Source organism: Oncorhynchus nerka, linkage group LG5, assembly GCF_034236695.1.
Source record: "Oncorhynchus nerka isolate Pitt River linkage group LG5, Oner_Uvic_2.0, whole genome shotgun sequence".
Taxonomy (NCBI): Eukaryota; Metazoa; Chordata; class Actinopteri; order Salmoniformes; family Salmonidae; genus Oncorhynchus; species Oncorhynchus nerka.
The window spans coordinates 33896937-33919531 of NC_088400.1; the positions used below are offsets into that span (position 1 = coordinate 33896937).

General features: G+C 48.4%; 1 protein-coding gene across 2 annotated transcripts; it reads right to left on the reverse strand.

The window, feature by feature from the left end:
* Positions 1-2101: 2101 nt before the first annotated feature.
* Positions 2102-21718, reverse strand: LOC115115812 (F-box and WD repeat domain-containing 11-B). 2 transcript variants are annotated; one of them, XM_029644302.2, is made up of 13 exons: positions 21588-21717; positions 13290-13361; positions 10585-10807; positions 10226-10412; positions 10046-10136; positions 9586-9723; positions 9077-9195; positions 5856-6105; positions 5557-5675; positions 3370-3480; positions 3174-3252; positions 2930-3094; positions 2102-2867 (listed from the first exon to the last, which is right to left on the reverse strand). In XM_029644302.2, the coding sequence occupies exons 1-12, from the start codon at positions 21624-21626 to the stop codon at positions 2933-2935; spliced, it is 1590 nt and encodes a 529-aa protein (XP_029500162.1). In that variant the 5' UTR covers positions 21627-21717; the 3' UTR covers positions 2102-2867; positions 2930-2932. The 2 variants fall into 2 exon arrangements, with proteins under 2 accessions (XP_029500162.1, XP_029500163.1); XM_029644303.2 differs by lacking the exon at positions 13290-13361 and having other exon boundaries at positions 21588-21718.
* Positions 21719-22595: the final 877 nt, after the last annotated feature.

Below are 22595 nucleotides of genomic sequence, written 5' to 3' on the forward strand. Positions count from 1 at the left end.
TCCTGTGTCGTATACCCTCTATACACAGGTTAACAACACTTCAACATCATTCTCATCATCATAGAACATACAGCTTCCACGAGAGAGAGCGACTGCTGCGGATTCTTTTCCATGACAGGTCACAGTCCTTCACCTCCTTTTCCACAGTTCTTCCCAGGGTCTCCGTTGGGCTGCTAGGCTTCCTTTCTTGGAAATTGTGGGTCTTGTACTGCACTTATATCCATGACTACTGATCTTTGTGGAAAATAACTGATAGGTTAGGCTTCTGCAAAGCGGTAGTATCCTATTTGTCATTCTACCTCTCAACCCACTGACATGGGCCTATACACTGGACACCAACCATCCCCCTTAACCACACAACCCTCAACCACCATCCCAACACAAAATTCTACCATGGCATTTCGATATGATTGAGTCACCAGTCACAATAAATCTATACTTGACTTAATCCTCTTGGCCCCATTGGGAGTGTAGGGTGTCCACAATGGCACTCTCACTCTCGTCTGTCAAGCTTTTCATTTGCATCCTGCCAAGAGATCCATGATTTACTACGTTCTTGTAGAGTGGAGCGTCTCCAGTTGCTTTTTGGCCATACCTGCTTTTATAACTAGTCCTCCTTCTCCTTCATCTGCACTGATCTGTAAAAACAGGACAGGTGGAAATCAGCAATATGGTGGATGTCTACTGGCCAGTTAATTACACCTGTTCTGTTCTTTCATATCTGAGCCGATGAAGGAAAGGAATAAAGGAAAGGAAGCAATCAACTTTGGACTATTGAGATGCAGCCCTTCTCTTACACACTCCCGCACCCCTCTCTGGCGGGAGGTCATTGAAGAAACATCCCTGCCAAGTGACCCAATCACATCGGCAGATACAAACAGCTGACTCAGGGGGGGAAAAGGGCTGTACCCGAGGAGTCCAAGGAAGGAGCAGCAGAGGAAAGAATCTGAATAGTGGGGGGGTTCTGGAAAGTCGCTGCAGTTCCACTTGGAATTATGGAAATATTCCACAGAGCCATTCCAGACTGGAAGGTATATGGTAATCATGTCGGGGAAAGAATGCCAAATATGTGCGTGAGAACAGAGCAGTGACCTGAGAGCTGCAGAACTGATGGGCCAAAAGCCCACAGACCCAGAGGAAGCACACACACCCATACTCTAAACAGTCTCACACAAATCCAGACGACACCAGTAATTCTACCTCAGTGCTATACTAAACACAGTATCATATCCCACAACAGGAACACTCTGCTTTTTGCTCACTCTCCACAAGACTTCCAATAAACAAGTTGAACCTACCCATTCGATGGTGAAGGATAACCGCTACCGGTATGGAGCCAGTTTCTACAGTACATATGCTCCCTACCTCTACCCAAAGAGTCTCAGCTACCCCAATCATAAATAGGAGAAGGTATGTGTCCCGAATGGATCCCTAAATTAAATGCACTACTTTTGACCAGGGTGTCATTTGGGACACAGCCAAGCTCTGCAGGTTGTAGTTTGAACTCTGGCATTTGAAACTACAGCACAACCTGGAACAAGATCATTATTCCAGTAACCACTGCAGGTTCCATGTCTATCAAAACTGTACTCCCATCTCCAGTACTGTTGCTATGGGAAACCACATTTGTCAATAAGGAAAATGACACGTTTCCTGTCCATAAGAGTGAGTAGTGTATTAGAACCAGTTGTAATCGATAAGAGGAGTAACTACATGGTTATGACTAGTGTTTCACCATGACACGCTCAGTGATAAACTGGGGTTAGAGCACCACCTCCTGGCAAAGTTCAGAAGAGCAGACATTCACCATATCTGCAATGAAGTTGAAATGGTCATTAAGGGCACAGACTAACATCTGGGTACACTCACTGATGTAACACACACTCTAGTTGGCTCAACGCACCACCACTGACAAGTACTTTATTCACAATGTCATTTCTTTAAAAAAAAAACATTTTAATATACACATTTTTTGACAAGACAACTCAGTTTACAGCTAAACTGAGCCCAGAGTTCCAGATTCTCTCATAACAAGCACAGAGGATCAGAGAGATGGAAAGGAAAAGTGACAATAGAACAGTGAATGACAGAGATAGAGAACTACAATGCTTAGTATGATTTTAATAAGAACAAAATGTTGTCAAATAAAATTACAAAATAATAAAAAACAAACCGTAAGAATGTAAGAGTCAAAAAGAAAAAACAAAAAGGTGTTGCCAGGATGCTGTATCCTCAGCAACCACGGCAACAAGCCCAGTCTCTTCACCGCATTTCCCAAGTCTCCACACACACCATACACACACACACACCATACACACGCGCACACAAACACTTGAGTGTGTGTCCCGAACAAGTGTTCACTCCAGACAGACGAAGCGAAAGAACCAGGAGAGATGGAGTGAGAGGGGTCTTTATTCCTCCCGCCCCGCTTTACTCACTCCATCTCTCATCCACCTTCTCTCAGAGCTGAGTTCAAGAGTCTCTCTCTCCCACTCTGCAGCGCCAAGGTCATTCTCTATCCATCCGTGTATGTCTAGGCAGGGTTGGGCACTGAAGAACTAGAGCTTAAGGTAGGACTTCTGAAGGGATTTACTAATGTAAGGAGTAAGATATGTCTAGTCCACTGTTGGTGGGTTATTGTAGATTGGGGAACAGAAGCCAGTGATGGAACATGAACGTGCAGGTGTGTGTGTGCATACGTTGCAGTGTGTATGTGTTTCAGGGGTGTGGTGGGAGAGTCCTTGTCAGAAAACGGGTACTGACAAAAGGATGAGGAAGAAGACGAGTTGAGCGCCTCTGCAACACACACTCCATCAGCCAATCAGATATCAGCTCCTCCAGGACTCGCTGCAGTATGATGGCGCCACCTGCAGGACAGAGACAGGTCAGCAACTACAAGCCAGAGTTTCAGCCAGTGTGTGTTTTTTACCTGCTATCTGGAGATGTAGGTGTAGGTCCGTGAGGGGGACCGGCCCTCTGACTGGCCATTGGTCGACACATTCAAGAAGTCCCAGATGAGGATGGTGTCGTCATGGGAACTGCTGATGATCTGGAACTCGTCAAACTGCAGCCGGAACACACGTCCCGAGTGCTCCTGAAAACAGACGCATATTTTACCATGACAATCACCTCAAACACCTTGACATGACAGAGACACACACACAGAAACTCACCACCAGTGTGCGCAGGCACAAGGTGCTGGCTGGGGCTCGTGGATCCAGAGCAGCTTGCAGATCCCACACCTTGATCTTACTGAAGAGAGAGGAGACAAGGTCAGAACAGCAGTGTGTGTGTGTGTGTGCTTTTGTTGGAAGAAGACAACGATCAATCAGTAAACTGTTTTACTGTGTGTGTGTGTGTGTGTCTCACCCGTCGTAGGCACCACTGACGATCCTCTTGTTGTCGAAGCGAATGCAGCGGACCAGTTCCTCATGACCCTCCAACACGCGCAAACACGCTCCACACTCTATATCCCATAACCTGGAGCACACACACATTACAGTTCATCAGGATTCATACAGTCAAATTCAAGTACTTCTTCCTCACACTAATATTTATTTTCAAGGACCATCCATTTGTAGTAGTTGATATTATGCAAATGTTTATAGTCACCACCAGAATGGTCTTTCAACCTCATTCTTAACAAAACAAACTTTGTACTCATTACTACTTGAAAGTTGTAGTCAATAATACATTGTTTCACTACATACAGTCAGTATTGATGTAATAGTAGTGATGAGCAGAGTTTTGGGATTCTGGTGAACACACATTTCCTATTCACATTAGTCAACCATTCCAGCTTAATGACTGTGTTTATTGGGCCTTTGGGAAGCTACTATTTAATAGCTAGGAGCCTGCTGCTTGGTAAAGCAGAATATCGCGGGCGTCCCGTGAATGAGGCAATCAGCAAAAAAGCTCTGGAGGTTGAAGGGGAAAAAGTCACAATGTTGAACTGGCGCCAGCACAAGATACAGCATTGTGGCTCTCCAGGGCCCCCCCCTTCGTGTGGCTCTCCAGGGCCCCCCCCTTCGTGTGGCTCCAGGGCCCCCCGTGTGTGGCTTCGTCTCTCCAGGGCCCCCCTGTGTGGCTCCAGGGCCCCCCTTCGTGTGGCTCTCCAGGGCCCCCCCCCTCGTGTGGCTCTCCAGGGCCCCCCTTCGTGTGGCTCTCCAGGGCCCCCCTTCGGGCCCCCTGTGGGCTCCAGGGCCCCCCCTTCGTGTGGCTCTCCAGGGCCCCCCGTGTGGCTCTCGGCCCCCTTGTGGCTCTCCAGGGCCCCCCCTTCGTGTGGCTCTCCAGGGCCCCCCTCGTGTGGCTCTCCAGGGCCCCCCTGTGGCTCTCCAGGGCCAGGGCCCCCTTCGTGTGGCTCTCCAGGGCCCCCCTTCGTGTGGCTCTCCAGGGCCCCCCTTCGTGTGGCTCTCCAGGGCCCCCTTCGTGTGGCTCTCCAGGGCCCCCCTTCGTGGGCTCTCCAGGGCCCCCCCTTCGTGTGGCTGGGGCTTCGTGTGGCTCTCCAGGGCCCCCCTCCCCCAGGGGCCCCCCTTGGCTCTCCAGGGGCCCCCTGTGGGCTCTCCAGGGCCCCCCTTCGTGTGGCTCTCAGGGCCCCCTTCGGCTCTCCAGGGCCCCCCTTCGTGTGGCTCTCCAGGGCCCCCCTTCGTGTGGCTCTCCAGGGCCCCCTCGTGTGGCTCTCCAGGGGCCCCCCCTTCGTGTGGCTCTCCAGGGCCCCCCTTCGTGTGGCTCTCCAGGGCCCCCCCCTTCGTGTGGCTCTCCAGGGCCCCCCGCCGTGTGGCTCCAGGGCCCCCCTTCGTGTGTGGCTCTCCAGGGCCCCCCCTTCAGGGCCCCCCCTGTGGCTCTCCAGGGCCCCCCTCATGTGTGGCTCTCCAGGGCCCCCCTTCATGTGGCTCTCCAGGCCCCCCTTCATGTGGCTCTCCAGGGACCCCCCTTCATGTGGCTCTCCAGGGCCGATTCACCCATGCCCGTAACGACAAAGTCCGACGCATTTCTTACACGGTGTGGGTTGGTTGGGTCCAGTGATGTGGTAAAAAGGTGGGTAAACTACACTGAACAATTATATAAAAAAAAAAAACATTTAAAAAGTGTTGGTCGATGTTTCATGAGCTGAAATAAAAGATCCTAGACCTTTTCCATGCGCACAAAAGGTAGCATTGAATCTACATTTGCCCAGCATTTTAGCTATCAATGTGACGTTTGGCAGCACCTGATCAATCAGTTCTGTACCTGCCTGGCTGAGTGGCAGTGTGGGTGGAATGAGCGAGCGCTCGCCTGGAAACCAGAATGCAAAACACGTGAGGAAATAAAACTACATTGTCTGCCTGGAAATTAATTTGCAAGACCAATACATTACTCCGACATATTTAATCATTATCTGTTCTTCAAGAAACAACTTGAGAAAATGTCTGATTTTCAAGGGACTCCAGTACCTTGATTTAAGCACTTCCAAGCACCTTGTGCGAACCCTGTCTCATGACCGACAGACATTTTACTCAGACACCAGTCCCACAGCACCCCGTAAACCTAGTGAAACTAGAATACACACTCCCCTACCGTATGGTGTTGTCCGAGGAGCCGCTGACCACTAGTCGGTCTCTGTACTGCAGGCAGGCGATGCCTCGCTTGTGTCCGTTTAGAGTGCGCACAAACTCACACGTACTGGTGCTCCACACCTGCAGGGGGCAGCAGAGACACTCCGATATGATGCCCCACATAAATATGAACATGAAAAACCAATATCCACTACTGTATAGACATTGAAATACTCAATGTGCACAAACATACACAGAAGCCCCATATTCTATATACCAAGATTGATCTAATCGCGCCGTTCTCCCACACACCCATCACACCTTAATGGTGCGGTCTCCAGACGCCGACACAATGTATTTGTCGTCGAAGTCGACCACGTTGACGGCGGCTCGGTGCCCCACGAGGACGCGCCGGAGGCTGATGTCGGTGGGCGAGGCCATGTCCCACACGGCGATGGAGCGGTCCTTGGAACACGTCACCATCAGACCGTTGCAGAAGCGCAGGTGGAGCACCGCCTCGTTGTGATGGATCAGAGTGTTCAGTACTTCACCTGACGTCACGTCCCACACCCTGACGGGGGAGGAGAGAGAGTGTCAAGGGCAAGAGGGATATGATGGGGAGGGGGGGAGAGTGTCAAGGGCAAGAGGGATATGATAGGGAGGGGGGAGAGAGAGAGTGTCAAGGGCAAGAGGGATATGATGGGGAGGGGGGGGGAAGTGTCAAGGGCAAGAGGGATATGATAGGGGGAGGGGGGAGTGTCAAGGGCAAGAGGGATATGATAGGGGGGGGAGGGGGGGAGTGTCAAGGGCAAGAGGGATATGATAGGGGGGGCAAGAGGGGATAGGGTGTCAAGGGCAAGAGGGATATGATAGGGAGGGGGGAGTGTCAAGGGCAAGAGGGATATGATAGGGGGAGGGGGGAGTGTCAAGGGCAAGAGGGATATGATAGGGGGAGGGGGGAGTGTCAAGGGCAAGAGGGATATGATAGGGGGGGGGGGAGTGTCAAGGGCAAGAGGGATATGATAGGGAGGGGGGGAGAGTGTCAAGGGCAAGAGGGATATGATAGGGAGGGGGGAGGATATGATAGGGGAGTGTCAAGGGCAAGAGGGATATGATAGGGAGGGGGAGAGAGTGTCAAGGGCAAGGGAGGGGAGGAGAGAGAGTGTCAAGGGCAAGAGGGATATGATAGGGAGGGGGGAGAGAGTGTCAAGGGCAAGAGGGATATGATAGGGAGGGGGGAGTGTCAAGGGCAAGAGGGATATGATAGGGAGGGGGGAGTGTCAAGGGCAAGAGGGATATGATAGGGAGGGGGGGAGGGGGGAGGAGAGTGTCAAGGGCAAGAGGGATATGATAGGGGGGAGGGAGAGTGTCAAGGGCAAGAGGGATATGATAGGGGGGGAGAGAGTGTCAAGGGCAAGAGTGATATGATAGGGAGGGGGAGAGTGTCAAGGGCAAGAGGGATATGATAGGGAGGGGGGGGAGAGTGTCAAGGGCAAGAGGGATATGATAGGGAGGGGGAGAGAGTGTCAAGGGCAAGAGGGATATGATAGGGAGGGGGGAGTGTCAAGGGCAAGAGGGATATGATAGGGAGGGGGGAGAGAGTGTCAAGGGCAAGAGGGATATGATAGGGAGGGGGAGAGAGTGTCAAGGGCAAGGGAGGGGGAGGAGAGAGAGTGTCAAGGGCAAGAGGGATATGATAGGGAGGGGGGAGAGTGTATGATAGGGAGGGGGAGAGTGTCAAGGGCAAGAGGGATATGATAGGGAGGGGGGGGGCAGTGTCAAGGGCAAGAGGGATATGATAGGGAGGGGGGAGTGTGTCAAGGGCAAGAGGGATATGATAGGGAGGGGGGGAGTGTCAAGGGCAAGAGGGATATGATAGGGAGGGGGAGAGAGTGTCAAGGGCAAGAGGGATATGATAGGGAGGGGGGGGCAGAGTGTCAAGGGCAAGAGGGATATGATAGGGGGGAGAGTGTCAAGGGCAAGAGGGATATGATAGGGAGGGGGAGAGAGAGTGTCAAGGGCAAGAGGGATATGATAGGGAGGGGGGGAGAGTGTCAAGGGCAAGAGGGATATGATGGGGGGGAGAGTGTCAAGGGCAAGAGGGATATGATAGGGAGGGGGGGAGAGAGAGTGTCAAGGGCAAGAGGGATATGATAGGGAGGGGGGGAGAGTGTCAAGGGCAAGAGTGATATGATAGGGAGGGGGGAGTGTCAAGGGCAAGAGGGATATGATAGGGAGGGGGAGAGTGTCAAGGGCAAGAGGGATATGATAGGGAGGGGGAGGAGAGAGTGTCAAGGGCAAGAGGGATATGATAGGGAGGGGGGGGAGTGTCAAGGGCAAGAGGGATATGATGGGGGGAGGAGAGAGAGTGTCAAGGGCAAGAGGGATATGATAGGGAGGGGGAGGAGAGAGAGTGTCAAGGGCAAGAGGGATATGATGGGGGGGGGGACTTATTGGTGAAAACAACGCCGAGTCCCAGTCACACACACGGACCAGCCATTAAGAACGTTTCGATTGAGTTCCACTGAGGGGATCAAACACGCACTCAGAACACACACTGGAATCAAGTGCCCGTCAAGCCGCTGCTAAGGAAGTGAAGACACATTTTCCTTGGATACCTCTATGGGAGAGTGAAGTAATGAGTGTGTGAAGGTTGAGTGTCCGTATGCAGCAGGCACTGCCATGTGTTGGCACACAGTCTTGCCTCATGTTGAGCATTGTGAAAATGTTAGCTAACCATCTTGACGATCATCAACAGTCCGTCACAATTTATACCCTGTCAAAGATAGACCTACCCTGGAGGGTGGCAACTGTTGACGATTTAATTGAAAAAGCGCTCTTCAGGCAATGCCTACAATCAGTGTGTGTTTACAGACAATTGCACAAGACTGTATGAAGTGTGGTAGAGACTGGCATTCACAGATGGTGGATAGCGCAGTGTAACACACTAGCTATAATACGTGAGGAGGAAGTTCTCAGACATATAGCGAAATCTCAAGGCAGAGTGCAACCAGAAGTCTCTCCATGTTTGGCTCCTCAGAGGGCTGGCTAGTGTGACAGTTGAAAATAACCGTGACGCAGTGTGTGATCGCGTCCCAAATGGTACGCTATTCCCTACATAGTGCATTACTTTAGACCAGATCCCTCTGGGCCCTGGTCAAAAGCAATGCATTTCATAGGGAATAAGCTGCCATTTGGGACAGTGATTGAAGACAGATCACAGATGGCTAAAGGAATGGGGTAAAACAGAGCGATGTGGAGACGGATGCACACCGACACGGTTGGCTATCGTGACTTTTTAGTCACGTTTCTAGGATGCTAATGTAGGGATTATGTGTATTTCCATGGAGCGGACGGTGAAGAAGTCATATCGCAGTTAGATAGGTGTGGAGGTATCATAAAGGTGTCCCAAAATGCCACTGTATTCTCCATATACAGTAGTGAAACCTATAGGTCCTGGTCAAAACTAGTGCACTACAGAGTGAATAGGTGCCATTCGGACGAAGCCTAAGCGTGCGTGTATGATGACAGCTGGGTCATACCTGACAGTGGAGTCGGAGGAGCCAGTGACAATGACTCTCTCATCATACTGCAGACAGAGCACAGAGCCTGTATGACCGGTCAGGATCTTCAGACACTCCAGAGACTGCTTGTCCCAGATCTACACACACAGAGACAGAGAAACAGAGAGCAGGAGATTTAGGTCAGGGTAAGAATGAGCTGGTCTCAGAGTATTGAGCATGCTCCATTTCCCTGCAGTGTGGAGGCATCTCTTTGTACTGCAGCTCTGGAGCTGGGCAGGCTAGCCCTTTCCTGGGTACCTCAGTCAGACACAGTCCCCCCCCCCCCCTCTAAAAGAATAAAGACAAATCCTCACGCCCCTCCCTTTCTCCCTCCAGGAAAGATGAGTGGAACAATTACTCCTTTCATATTTTAATTATTGTCTGTTCTCGGAGAAAGACAAGCTGCTGTTTCATTTCAAAGGTAATAAATACCATGATGATTCATCCATCTTGTCCTGTCAAAAAGATAAGCACAGTCGCACACACACCTTTATGGAGTTGTCTCTAAGGCCACTGATGATCTTATCGTCGTCGTACTGGAGGCAATAGACTCCTTTACTGTTCTCTGACCGACACTGGATCCTCTGCAGGTTGTGTCTGCCACACCGCCAGTTAGCCTCAATAGTCTACACAGAAAGAGGAGAGAAGACCAGGGGGGGTTCACAGGGAATGGGAAGAAGAGAGAAGGGATACACAAGACAACAGGGCAGGTAGAGAAGAGAGAGAAATGAGTGGATATGTGAGCGAGGAAAAACAAGAGATGGAGAGAGAACAACAAGGTGAGAGAGAAAAAGGATCTCTTTTCCATCAAGGTAATCAGCCTTTTCAAAGTCTATAGGTACACAACACACTTCCAAATTGCATTCCCTCTAGAGCACACTACTTTACACCAGAGCCCTATGAAACCAAAGGGCTAGGGTTTGTTTGTGGACGGAGCTCCAGTCTTACCTCTATGTCCTGGATGATCTTGGGGTAGAGGGAGTGGTAGTAGGAGTTGGGCGGGACTTCTGTCGTTCGGTTCTTGAACAGATACTTCTCCCTTAGATGACGGACAGAACATTAAGCCAATGAGAACTCAAATTTCAGAATTCAAAAGAAGTGAAATTGTTTGAGTGTGTGCCCGCTCACCACTGGTGCCTCTCGGACAGGCCCTTCCAGAGGGGGTCTGTGCGCACCATGCGTTCTATGAGTTTCTTCCAGAGCATGCCCTCTGAGATCACCCTCTGCCACTCCTTACACACCAGCTCCGCGGAGCACAGAGACTGTGCGTCCAGGAACGACAGGATGTTCTCTGCTATGTGGTCCAGACCCTGGGCTAGAGAGAAATACAGAGAGGGAGAAAGAAGGTGCAAGTGTGACTCCGTGTGGGAGAAGATCTGAATGTGTGTGGATGAGTGTGTGAGAGTTCAGAAGTCAGTGGTGTGTGTTGTAAGCATTCAAATGAGTTTGTTGGAGAACCTTAACGTGTGTGTATGTGTGTGTGTTACCTGGCAGTGCTGTGATGAAGTCACGTTGAAGCATGGGTTTGAGGTAGGAGTTGATGTGGCCGTGTTGGTAGTGGCACATATGGGAGATGAGGTGTTCTACAAACTCCACCTGGTCAGTCTCAGACCACTGGTCAAACAGGGCGATGCACTGCTCCTTCTCCTTGTCACAGTTCCCCTCTGACGGACGCTTACGAGAGCCTGTCATTACAGGACCATTACTAAGCTGACAGGGAGAGGACAGAGGGGTTACTGACACACACACGGGATGTAATGACTCCCTGATACGCATCGCTCCCCGATTCAAATGTTTAAAACAAGTGCATTGGTAAGCGGACCACAAACCAACCCAAATGTAGCATCAGTCGGTCAGAAAATCGATTCAAACTTTAGGAATTGCTGGTTCACGTCTTTTGTTGTTCCTCGTTTTACTTTCTTTCTACTTTCTGAAAACACCTCATCTTTAGTGACAACTGATGCGTCCTCTCCTTCAGTGTAGCACTGCATGTAACTGACAGTCAGTTAGCTGTCTTTTTGCATGCTAAACAACCCCAGTCAATATCAGTAGCCTAGTCAACCTGAGCACAGCTTCTCACGCTGACCAACGCGAGGTAGACGACCTGCTCCAGATCTTACATCTGCACCTGACAGTGGGTCGGTAGATGCCTAGTGTCCCGTATGGCTCTAATCTGACAGTGGTAGTGGGTCGGTAGATGCCTAGTGTCCCGTATGGCTCTAATCTGACAGTGGTAGTGGGGTGGTAGATGCCTAGTGTCTGTATGGCTCTAATCTGACAGTGGTAGTGGGGTGGTAGATGCCTAGTGTCCCGTATGGCTCTAATCTGACAGTGGTAGTGGGTCGGTAGATGCCTAGTGTCCCGTATGGCTCTAATCTGACAGTGGTACTGGGTCGGTAGATGCCTAGTGTCCCGTATGGCTCTAATCTGACAGTGGTACTGGGTCGGTAGATGCCAAGTGTCCCGTATGGCTCTAATCTGACAGTGGTAGTGGGGTGGTAGATGCCTAGTGTCCCGTATGGCTCTAATCTGACAGTGGTAGTGGGTCGGTAGATGCCTAGTGTCCCGTATGGCTCTAATCTGACAGTGGTAGTGGGTCGGTAGATGCCTAGTGTCCCGTATGGCTCTAATCTGACAGTGGTAGTGGGTCGGTAGATGCCTAGTGTCCCGTATGGCTCTAATCTGACAGTGGTACTGGGTCGGTAGATGCCTAGTGTCCCGTATGGCTCTAATCTGACAGTGGTAGTGGGGTGGTAGATGCCTAGTGTCCCCTATGGCTCTAATCTGACAGTGGTAGTGGGTCGGTAGATGCCTAGTGTCCCGTATGGCTCTAATCTGACAGTGGTAGTGGGGTGGTAGATGCCTAGTGTCCCGTATGGCTCTAATCTGACAGTGGTAGTGGGTCGGTAGATGCCTAGTGTCCCGTATGGCTCTAATCTGACAGTGGTAGTGGGTCGGTAGATGCCTAGTGTTCCGTATGGCTCTAATCTGACAGTGGTAGTGGGTCGGTAGATGCCTAGTGTCCCGTATGGCTCTAATCTGACAGTGGTAGTGGTTCTTCCACAACAATCTTGACAAACTATTTCTGTACGGTCCTCGCTTTGTCCACGGGGGCATTGTCATGCTGAAACAGGAAAGGGCATTCCCAAACTGTTGCCACAAAGTTGGAAGCACAGAATCATCTAGAATGTCTTTGTATTCTGTAGCATTAACATTGTCCTTCACTGGAACTAAGGGGCCAGAACCATGAAAAACAGCCTCAGACCATTATTCCTCATCCACCAAACTTTAGTTAGCACGTTCTCCTGGCATCTGCCAAACCTAGATTAGTCTGTCGGACTGCCAGATGGTTTAGCATGATTCATCACTTCAAAGAAAGTGTTTCCACTGCTCCAGAGTCCAATGGCAGCGAGCTTTACACCACTCCAGCCGACGCTTGGCATTGGGAATGGTGATCTTGGGCCTGTGTGCAGCTGCTTAGCCAAGGAAACACATTTCATTAAGCTCTCCCCGAACAGTTATTGTGCTGATGTTGCTTTCAGAGGCAGTTTGGAACTCTGTAGTGAGTGTTGCAAACGAGGACAGACGATTTTTACTCGCTTCAGCACTCAACGGTCCCGTTGTGAGCTTGTGTGGCCTACCACTTCTCGGCTGAGCCGTTGTTGCTCCGAGACGTTTCCATTTCACAATAACAGCACTTACAGTTGACTGGGGCAGTTCAGCAGGGCAGAAACACGACAAACTGACTTGTTGGAAAGGTGGCATCCTATGACGATGCCACGTTTAATGTCACAGTTCTTCAGAAAGGCCATTCTACTGCCAGTGTTTGTCTATGGAGTAACAGCTCATGAGCTCCATCTGCAGTAGATTTTAATTTAAAAACTGAAAATGTTTACGCAACAAATACTAATGCATCAAATAGTATCGTTCTACAGTTAAACCGAATCATTTCAAACTAAAACGTATCGTTCCTGTATAGTAGACCATGTCTCTAAATACGGATCCAATCGTCTTGAATAGGAAAGATGCACATCCCTAACACACACAAATGCACATAGAGTTCCCTTCCCACTAAAATATAATTTCACATTTTCACAGTGTTTTTCAAGGACGATTGATACATTTTATGATTTAATCTCTAAAACACATTACATAGATGACATACACATACACATAATCCACCTACACACACCTTGGTGAGAATTGTGGTTTTCTTTGGGGAGAGGTCGTCTACGTGGTTCTGGGACTCCATGACTGACGTGTTCTGTATGGAGAAACAACAACATGACTGGCGTGTTCTGTATGGAGAGACGACAACATGACTGGCGTGTTCTGTATGGAGAGACGACAACATGACTGGCGTGTTCTGTATGGAGAAACGACGACAACATGACTGGCGTGTTCTGTATGGAGAAACGACGACAACATGACTGGCGTGTTCTGTATGGAGAAACGACGACAACATGACTGGCGTGTTCTGTATGGAGAAACGACGACAACATGACTGACGTGTTCTGTATGGAGAAACGACGACAACATGACTGGCGTGTTCTGTATGGAGAAACGACGACAACATGACTGGCGTGTTCTGTATGGAGAAACGACGACAACATGACTGGCGTGTTCTGTATGGAGAAACGACGACAACATGACTGGCGTGTTCTGTATGGAGAAACGACAACATGACTGGCGTGACAACATGACTGACGTGTTCTGTATGGAGAAACGACGACAACATGACTGGCGTGTTCTGTATGGAGAAACGACGACAACATGACTGGCGTGTTCTGTATGGAGAAACGACGACAACATGACTGGCGTGTTCTGTATGGAGAAACGACGACAACATGACTGGCGTGTTCTGTATGGAGAAACGACGACAACATGACTGGCGTGTTCTGTATGGAGAAACGACGACAACATGACTGGCGTGTTCTGTATGGAGAAACGACGACAACATGACTGGCGTGTTCTGTATGGAGAAACGACGACAACATGACTGGCGTGTTCTGTATGGAGAAACGACGACAACATGACTGGCGTGTTCTGTATGGAGAAACGACGACAACATGACTGGCGTGTTCTGTATGGAGAAACGACGACAACATGACTGGCGTGTTCTGTATGGAGAAACGACGACAACATGACTGGCGTGTTCTGTATGGAGAAACGACGACAACATGACTGGCGTGTTCTGTATGGAGAAACGACGACAACATGACTGGCGTGTTCTGTATGGAGAAACGACGACAACATGACTGACGTGTTCTGTATGGAGAAACGACGACAACATGACTGGCGTGTTCTGTATGGAGAAACGACGACAACATGACTGGCGTGTTCTGTATGGAGAAACGACGACAACATGACTGGCGTGTTCTGTATGGAGAAACGACGACAACATGACTGGCGTGTTCTGTATGGAGAGACGACGACAACATGACTGGCGTGTTCTGTATGGAGAAACGACAACAACATGACTGGCGTGTTCTGTATGGAGAAACAACATGACTGGCGTGTTCTGTATGGAGAAACGACAACAACATGACTGACGTGTTCTGTATGGAGAAACGACAACATGACTGGCGTGTTCTGTATGGAGAAACGACAACATGACTGACGTGTTCTGTATGGAGAGACGACGACAACATGACTGGCGTGTTCTGTATGGAGAAACGACGACAACATGACTGGCGTGTTCTGTATGGAGAAACGACAACAACATGACTGACGTGTTCTGTATGGAGAAACGACAACAACATGACTGACGTGTTCTGTATGGAGAAACGACAACATGACTGGCGTGTTCTGTATGGAGAAACGACAACATGACTGGCGTGTTCTGTATGGAGAAACGACAACATGACTGGCGTGTTCTGTATGGAGAAACGACAACATGACTGGCGTGTTCTGTTTGGAGAAACGACGACATGACTGGCGTGTTCTGTATGGAGAAACGACGACAACATGACTGACGTGTTCTGCATGGAGAAACGACAACATGACTGACGTGTTCTGTATGGAGAAACGACAACATGACTGGCGTGTTCTGTATGGAGAAACGACAACATGACTGGCGTGTTCTGCATGGAGAAACGACAACAACATGACTGGCGTGTTCTGCATGGAGAAACGACAACAACATGACTGACGTGTTCTGTATGGAGAGACGACAACAACATGACTGGCGTGTTCTGTATGGAGAGACGACAACAACATGACTGACGTGTTCTGTATGGAGAGACGACAACAACATGACTGGCGTGTTCTGTATGGAGAAACGACAACAACATGACTGACGTGTTCTGCATGGAGAAACGACAACAACATGACTGACGTGTTCTGCATGGAGAAACGACAACATGACTGGCGTGTTCTGTATGGAGAAACGACAACAACATGACTGGCGTGTTCTGTATGGAGAAACGACAACAACATGACTGACGTGTTCTGTATGGAGAGACGACAACAACATGACTGGCGTGTTCTGTATGGAGAAACGACAACAACATGACTGGCGTGTTCTGTATGGAGAAACAACATGACTGGCGTGTTCTGTATGGAGAAACGACAACAACATGACTGACGTGTTCTGTATGGAGAAACGACAACATGACTGGCGTGTTCTGTATGGAGAAACGACAACAACATGACTGGCGTGTTCTGTATGGAGAAACGACAACAACATGACTGACGTGTTCTGTATGGAGAGACGACAACAACATGACTGGCGTGTTCTGTATGGAGAAACGACAACAACATGACTGGCGTGTTCTGTATGGAGAAACAACATGACTGGCGTGTTCTGTATGGAGAAACGACAACAACATGACTGACGTGTTCTGTATGGAGAAACGACAACATGACTGGCGTGTTCTGTATGGAGAAACGACAACATGACTGACGTGTTCTGTATGGAGAGACGACGACAACATGACTGGCGTGTTCTGTATGGAGAAACGACGACAACATGACTGGCGTGTTCTGTATGGAGAAACGACAACAACATGACTGACGTGTTCTGTATGGAGAAACGACAACATGACTGGCGTGTTCTGTATGGAGAAACGACAACATGACTGGCGTGTTCTGTATGGAGAAACGACAACATGACTGGCGTGTTCTGTATGGAGAAACGACAACATGACTGGCGTGTTCTGTATGGAGAAACGACAACATGACTGGCGTGTTCTGTTTGGAGAAACGACGACATGACTGGCGTGTTCTGTATGGAGAAACGACGACAACATGACTGGCGTGTTCTGTATGGAGAAGCGACGACAACATGACTGACGTGTTCTGCATGGAGAAACGACAACATGACTGACGTGTTCTGTATGGAGAAACGACAACATGACTGGCGTGTTCTGTATGGAGAAACGACAACATGACTGGCGTGTTCTGTATGGAGAAACGACAACATGACTGGCGTGTTCTGTATGGAGAAACGACAACATGACTGGCGTGTTCTGCATGGAGAAACGACAACAACATGACTGGTGTGTTCTGCATGGAGAAACGACAACATGACTGGCGTGTTCTGTATGGAGAAACGACAACAACATGACTGACGTGTTCTGTATGGAGAAACGACAACATGACTGGCGTGTTCTGCATGGAGAAACGACAACAACATGACTGACGTGTTCTGTATGGAGAGACGACAACAACATGACTGGCGTGTTCTGTATGGAGAAACGACAACAACATGACTGACGTGTTCTGTATGGAGAGACGACAACAACATGACTGGCGTGTTCTGTATGGAGAAACGACAACAACATGACTGACGTGTTCTGTATGGAGAAACGACAACAACATGACTGACGTGTTCTGTATGGAGAGACGACAACAACATGACTGGCGTGTTCTGCATGGAGAAACGACAACAACATGACCGACGTGTTCTGTATGGAGAGACGACAACATGACTGACGTGTTCTGTATGGAGAGACGACAACATGACTGACGTGTTCTGTATGGAGAGACGACAACATGACTGACGTGTTCTGTATGGAGAGACGACAACATGACTGGCGTGTTCTGTATGGAGAGACGACAACAACATGACTGACGTGTTCTGTATGGAGAAACGACAACAACATGACTGGCGTGTTCTGTATGGAGAGACGACAACAACTGGCGTGTTCTGTATGGAGAGACGACAACAACAACTGGCGTGTTCTGTATGGAGAAACGATAGCACAGGTTTATAATATGTCTGTGTCCCTTACACACACTTCATCTGAACCAGTCAGACTATTGAGAGCCCTCTCCAGGTGTGTATGGATGTCGGTAGAAGACAACCATACAAGGTATTTGTTTCAGAGGATAGACGTGCTACCTCATCTGCAAAAATCATATTGCACTGTATCGCTTTAGACTCGTGGTCACCAACCTTTGAGTAACGATTTTTATTTTACATTAAGAAAAAGGACGTACAAAAAGTAATGCCTATGCAATATTAACCAATTAAAAACAGTTCTGTAGCAATGAGGTTTGTGCATTAAGCCACAGGCTCAATACATTATCACTGCTTGAATGGCCCTGCCAATGTTGTTCTTCTCAGAACATTTTGAAATGTAAAAAGTTAATAAATCATTTGTTGTTTTACTTGAGGCACAGCTAAGGGAGCATAAGAATTCACTTTCTTTTTTTTACTGGACTGATGACCTGCATCTGATGATCAGTCTGAGGGGAGGGAGGGAGCAGTGGTTAGGCTGCCTCTCACCCGAGTCACTGTCCCGCCACCCTCCGCTGAGAAAAGGGTATAGTCTTCCAGCTGATGGCGAAACTCAAGTTGCACTGCATTTTTTCTGTCTCGTGCACCAGTTCATGTTACTCCTACGATCAGAAAAATTTAAATATTCCTCGATATTTAAAAAAGCCAAGGCGCTAATATTAACAATACAAACTTATGGGAACACTTTGCTTTACTCATTACAGCTGCAGTGCTGGTTGTAGGGTGAGTGGAAGTAGGGAGAACAACGCATTTTATAAGCTATGAAATGCACGAACAGTCTTGACAGTGCTGAAATAACTTAAACATGACCTTGCTCAAAAACAGCAGCTCTTTTATGTATTCATTGAGTCTCTCTAGCCATCGTTTTAAAAAGTTTGGAAATCTCACAGTATCAACTTTGCGGTGTGTTCCAGGCTTCTTTTTACAGTCTATGGCTCCAGGAAACTGTTCAGACGTGGTGATCCGAGCTATCTGATTGGCCAGTGGTAGGCCTATAAGGGCGCTTGATTTATGCTCTGGGCCTGCTGGGTAGGGTAGTTCTACCTTCAGATACATTAAATGGCTAAAAATGGGAACACTTGGCATTCCCGGCACTAGGACTGCTAACTCAACAAAAAATAATGTTTGGTGATCAACTAGGAACGCCTTGGACATCGACCAGTTGATCAACCAGTTGGTGACCACTGTTTTAAACCAATAGTAACAGGACAGACAGACGGGTACACAGACAGACGGGTACACAGACAGACGGGTACACAGACCAGGTCAGGGATGATGCAGACACGCTCTGGATAAGAGCGTCTGCTAAATGACTTAAATGTAAATGTAGCAGTTCAGTACAAAGCAGACAGACCGGTGGTGTAGAGTGAGCAGCCTAGGCCATAGGGGCAGGCAGCAAGTGACACCCAGGCAAGCATACCACGGAGCCTCGCTACGCCTAACAAGCAGGGTGAGCACCCCCAGTTCTACACACCTCCAGGCAACCTCACACTGCTCCCCAGGCAACATGCTCTGTTAAACTATCCTTATTGTCCCCACAGCCAACTCCGCAATTCTGATTCAGATTAACTGAACAATTTTTACCAGATGAAGTTGTGCAATAACCACAGAATCTGGCTTATTTGTTTGTTTTATAAAAAATAAAAACATAAAACACTTCCTCTTTACAGTTGCGAGGGAGGGAGAGACGTAGCCTAGCTACCGGAAGCTTAACTTTCACTTCGATCAGTACTTGCTAGGTTTGGCCAGGCTTGATAGAAGCCTGTTCCTGTGATTCATGTATTAGCCTATTACGCTCACAGTGGTTTATCATCAATGTTCAGTTTATGGAGTAACGTTAGCAATCTTTTGGAAGCTGGCCTGGATCTACCTTGGAGCAGAAGATGCCAGAGAGGTGCCTGAGAGAAGAGCAGATTTTGGGGGAGGGAGAGGCGGGAAGGCAAAAGGGCCAATGGGAGGATGCAGGACACAGTACGTGGTGGTGTGGTGTTAGGGGGTGAAGAGGAGGGAAGAGAGAGTGGGGCAGCAGGTAGGTCGGTCAGAATTAAGAGGAGAGAGTAGCAGAACCTGGTTGTGAGCCCGGGTAGAGGGGATGCTCTGCAGGCACCTGAGTGCACACAAACTCTCTGCCACCGAGGAGCAGCCCAGCCAGAGAGAGCGAGGCACAGAGCTCTGTGAGAGAGAGAGAGGAGAGGAATGAAAGGAGAGAAAACAGGAATGAGACAGGGGGGGGAGAGAAAGGGAGATGAGGAGAGAGAGGAAAAGATATGAGGGAACAAGGGAGATGAAGGGGAGGAAAGGAGATGAGGTTTAGATGATAGATAAGACCGCAGCAGAAGGAAGAGGGTCGGAGACAGAGGGAAAGAATACGTAGATTAAAATAAAAAAAAGTGGGAGAAATAGAGTGAAGACAACGATGACCAAACAGAATAGGAGAGGAAAGAATAGATTGGTGTTGAGGAGAGATGTGTAACCAAACAAGTGTGTGAGGATGAGGAGAAGAGAAGGGAGGAGGAGTTGGGGGTAGTGAGGGGAAAACCAGTATTAGAACTACAAGCACATTTGCACAGTGAGCGCAAAAACACACACACACTTTCAAACACAAGGCATAGTTAGACATACAAAAGCATTATTAGACATGAAGTGGGTGGGGATAGGAAGAGGAGTGGGAGGGGCAACAGGCATGTTGGTCAATTTTCTGCCCTCTGATTGTTGTTAATGCCCTGCCCTCCTCACACTATGGAAGTGGTTAGTGATTTACATAGGGACAAAATGCAGACACACAGAAAACAATCTAGAACAAACCCAACATGAGTGTACATTGCAAAACAATTCAGTGAAAGTAGGCCATATAATATGGCCTAGGTTGGGGAAAGGCTACACCTGGGTAGGCCGGAGGGTAAATAGATCAGGAACATGGAACATGTCCTAACTCAAGTCCAATGTAGTTTACTTGCAGGGCTAATTTTAAAGTAGTTGTGTTTTAGAGGGGGGGGTGAGGTTTAACTAAATAGGAAAATGGAAAACTCAAGTCCTGACAGATTCATTAGTTAGTTACAGGTGAATGAATCACTTCAGAGAGTATTACTAATTTCTGATTCAGCATGAAAGTAATGCCATCCTTGCTGTGGTGTGAGGAGACAGTCTTGTTCTGTGGAATTTCACTTTCTCTGCTGGCTGGAACCAAATCAGTTACTTTTGATCAGACCCTTTTACTGTAAATATCAGGCTTACGCAAGACATTTCAGTTGAAGGCAAGACATTTCAGTTGTACAACTGACTAGGTATCCCCCTTACTCTACTATAAACTCTGTTTACAGCAAAAATGATTTAAGACCAACCACTAACAAACTAGAACTATGGGCCAACAGCTATAACCCCCCGAAATAAAATGTGTCTAGTTCAGCTAACTAGCTAATCAGCTACCAACGAATACTGCGAACTAACGTTAGCTACCTTGGTAAATTGAACGATGACAAGATGAAAAACCAAACATCAATAGCTAGCTAACTTAGACAGCTGGCATTTATGTAGCTGTCAAAATGAAGCTACTGAGTGTCAAGTAAATTGAAATGATTAATGAATCACAACACCATAATGTCAGGGTGCCAAACTACTAGCTACGTTAGTAATGGAGTTAACCATTTAAATACATCTTTCTAACTAGTTAATGTTGATGCCCACTTCCTTCTACGCAGCTTTATAAACACGCACACTAGCTACAATAGCATATCGACATTGAAGAGGGGTGGGGGCAACACGCTTCATTCTGTTTATATGATGATCTTAATATACATGTTTATAGCTAGTCATGTATGTTGTGTCCATAGCTAACAGGCTAACTAGTTAGCTAACTAACTATGACACACTGGGCCGTGTGGCGCAGCGTCACTGCAGTGAAACGCTACCCCGAAAATCTTGGCTTTCTGCAGCGGACGACTTTCAGTAACATTTCGACTTGTTTTTTTGTTGTTGTTTTTTTACATGTTACTGGTTCAAATGATCCACTGGAAAGGGAATAGACTGTCCTGTCACTTTGAAATATAGTTAGGTGTCGACGACCTAGTCAATCGCTGGACCAGGATACTCAAGGAAAAACATTGCTCTTTCAGGCACTCCCTCATCTTTCCTCCAGCTCTCATGACCGTCGGTTCGAATTGGTACCCCGCCAGCCTTCGATTCAAGGATCCACGGTTCCTTTTCGAGCCCAATAGCAACCCCGGGGACCTAAATCTCACCAACGCTTACCATTAATTCCAACGTGTTGTCCTCCATCTCCGGCTCCATGTTGCTGTTCCCCCCGAATCCCGGCTGTGAAAATAGAAACCCAACCCTGCGTCGGCGGCCTGCAAATGCAGAGACGTCATTAACTTCCTAAACTACAGCTTGGCAGGGCGGTTTAGTGGGGGATGGGGCACTCCCTTCAGAATCACACACTCTGATTGGCCGAGCTAAGCTAAAGAGGCGTGCATTAGCCCCATAACGATTGGCTTGTCGTGCTTTCCCGGCTTTCCCTGGTCTGAGTTCAGTACGTTTTGACGTTCAATTGATATGTACTGAACAACCAGTTGAAAAACGGGGATGGGGAACGCTGTCAGCATGGCTACTGCCCTTTAAATACGGCACTCATTGCTTCAAGCCACACCTAGCATCACTGAGGTATAATGGGAAGATTTTGATTATGCTGAGCCGCGGGGCACCTGGCGAAAGCGGAGGGAGGCGCACCATTCTCAAATCGAACTATAATCTGCACCGCTCGATCATTTTCTCAAGGCAGCATTAACCCTTTTGCATGGGAAACGCAGAATCTTAGTCATTACTACATGTGCTTAATTATGTCACTTCTGTTTTGAGCAGACTTCGCTGTAGGCTTTGAACATGGCTCATGCCTAGGAGCCAACCCGCTTCCAAATCGAATCGATTCCATTTTCAGCGGATACAAAATACACGTACACTGGCGACCAGGCGGGATTAATTGAAACCCACCAAGAACGCTCACCACACCTACCAAACGTACCCCGAAGTCTGTTGAATGTTTTGCAGACACGTGTAGTGAAGTACAAATCGTTCCGCCACGTAGCAAAACGTTCAAGTGAACTGAACGCACCTCCAGTGACACCCCAAACAAAAAGGACAAATGGTTGAAGGCGTTAACATACTGGGAAACACAAAGCTTTATCAGTAATCACTTATTGTAACGATATTAAATATCCTTTCTATCAGGCTCAGCGATGACTTGCATTTTACAAGCAGTAC

What these genes read in the sequence shown, in the direction of transcription:
- LOC115115812 (XM_029644302.2), bottom strand. Translation starts at nt 21,626, where the DNA reads ATGGAGCCGGAGATGGAGGACAACACGTTGGAATTAATG. An exon ending in AAACCACAATTCTCACCAAG is followed by an intron (nt 10,808 to 13,289) that starts GTGTGTGTAGGT and finishes TCTCCCTGTCAG; the next exon opens with CTTAGTAATGGTCCTGTAAT. An exon ending in TGTGCCTGCGCACACTGGTG is followed by an intron (nt 3,095 to 3,173) that starts GTGAGTTTCTGT and finishes GTCTGTTTTCAG; the next exon opens with GAGCACTCGGGACGTGTGTT.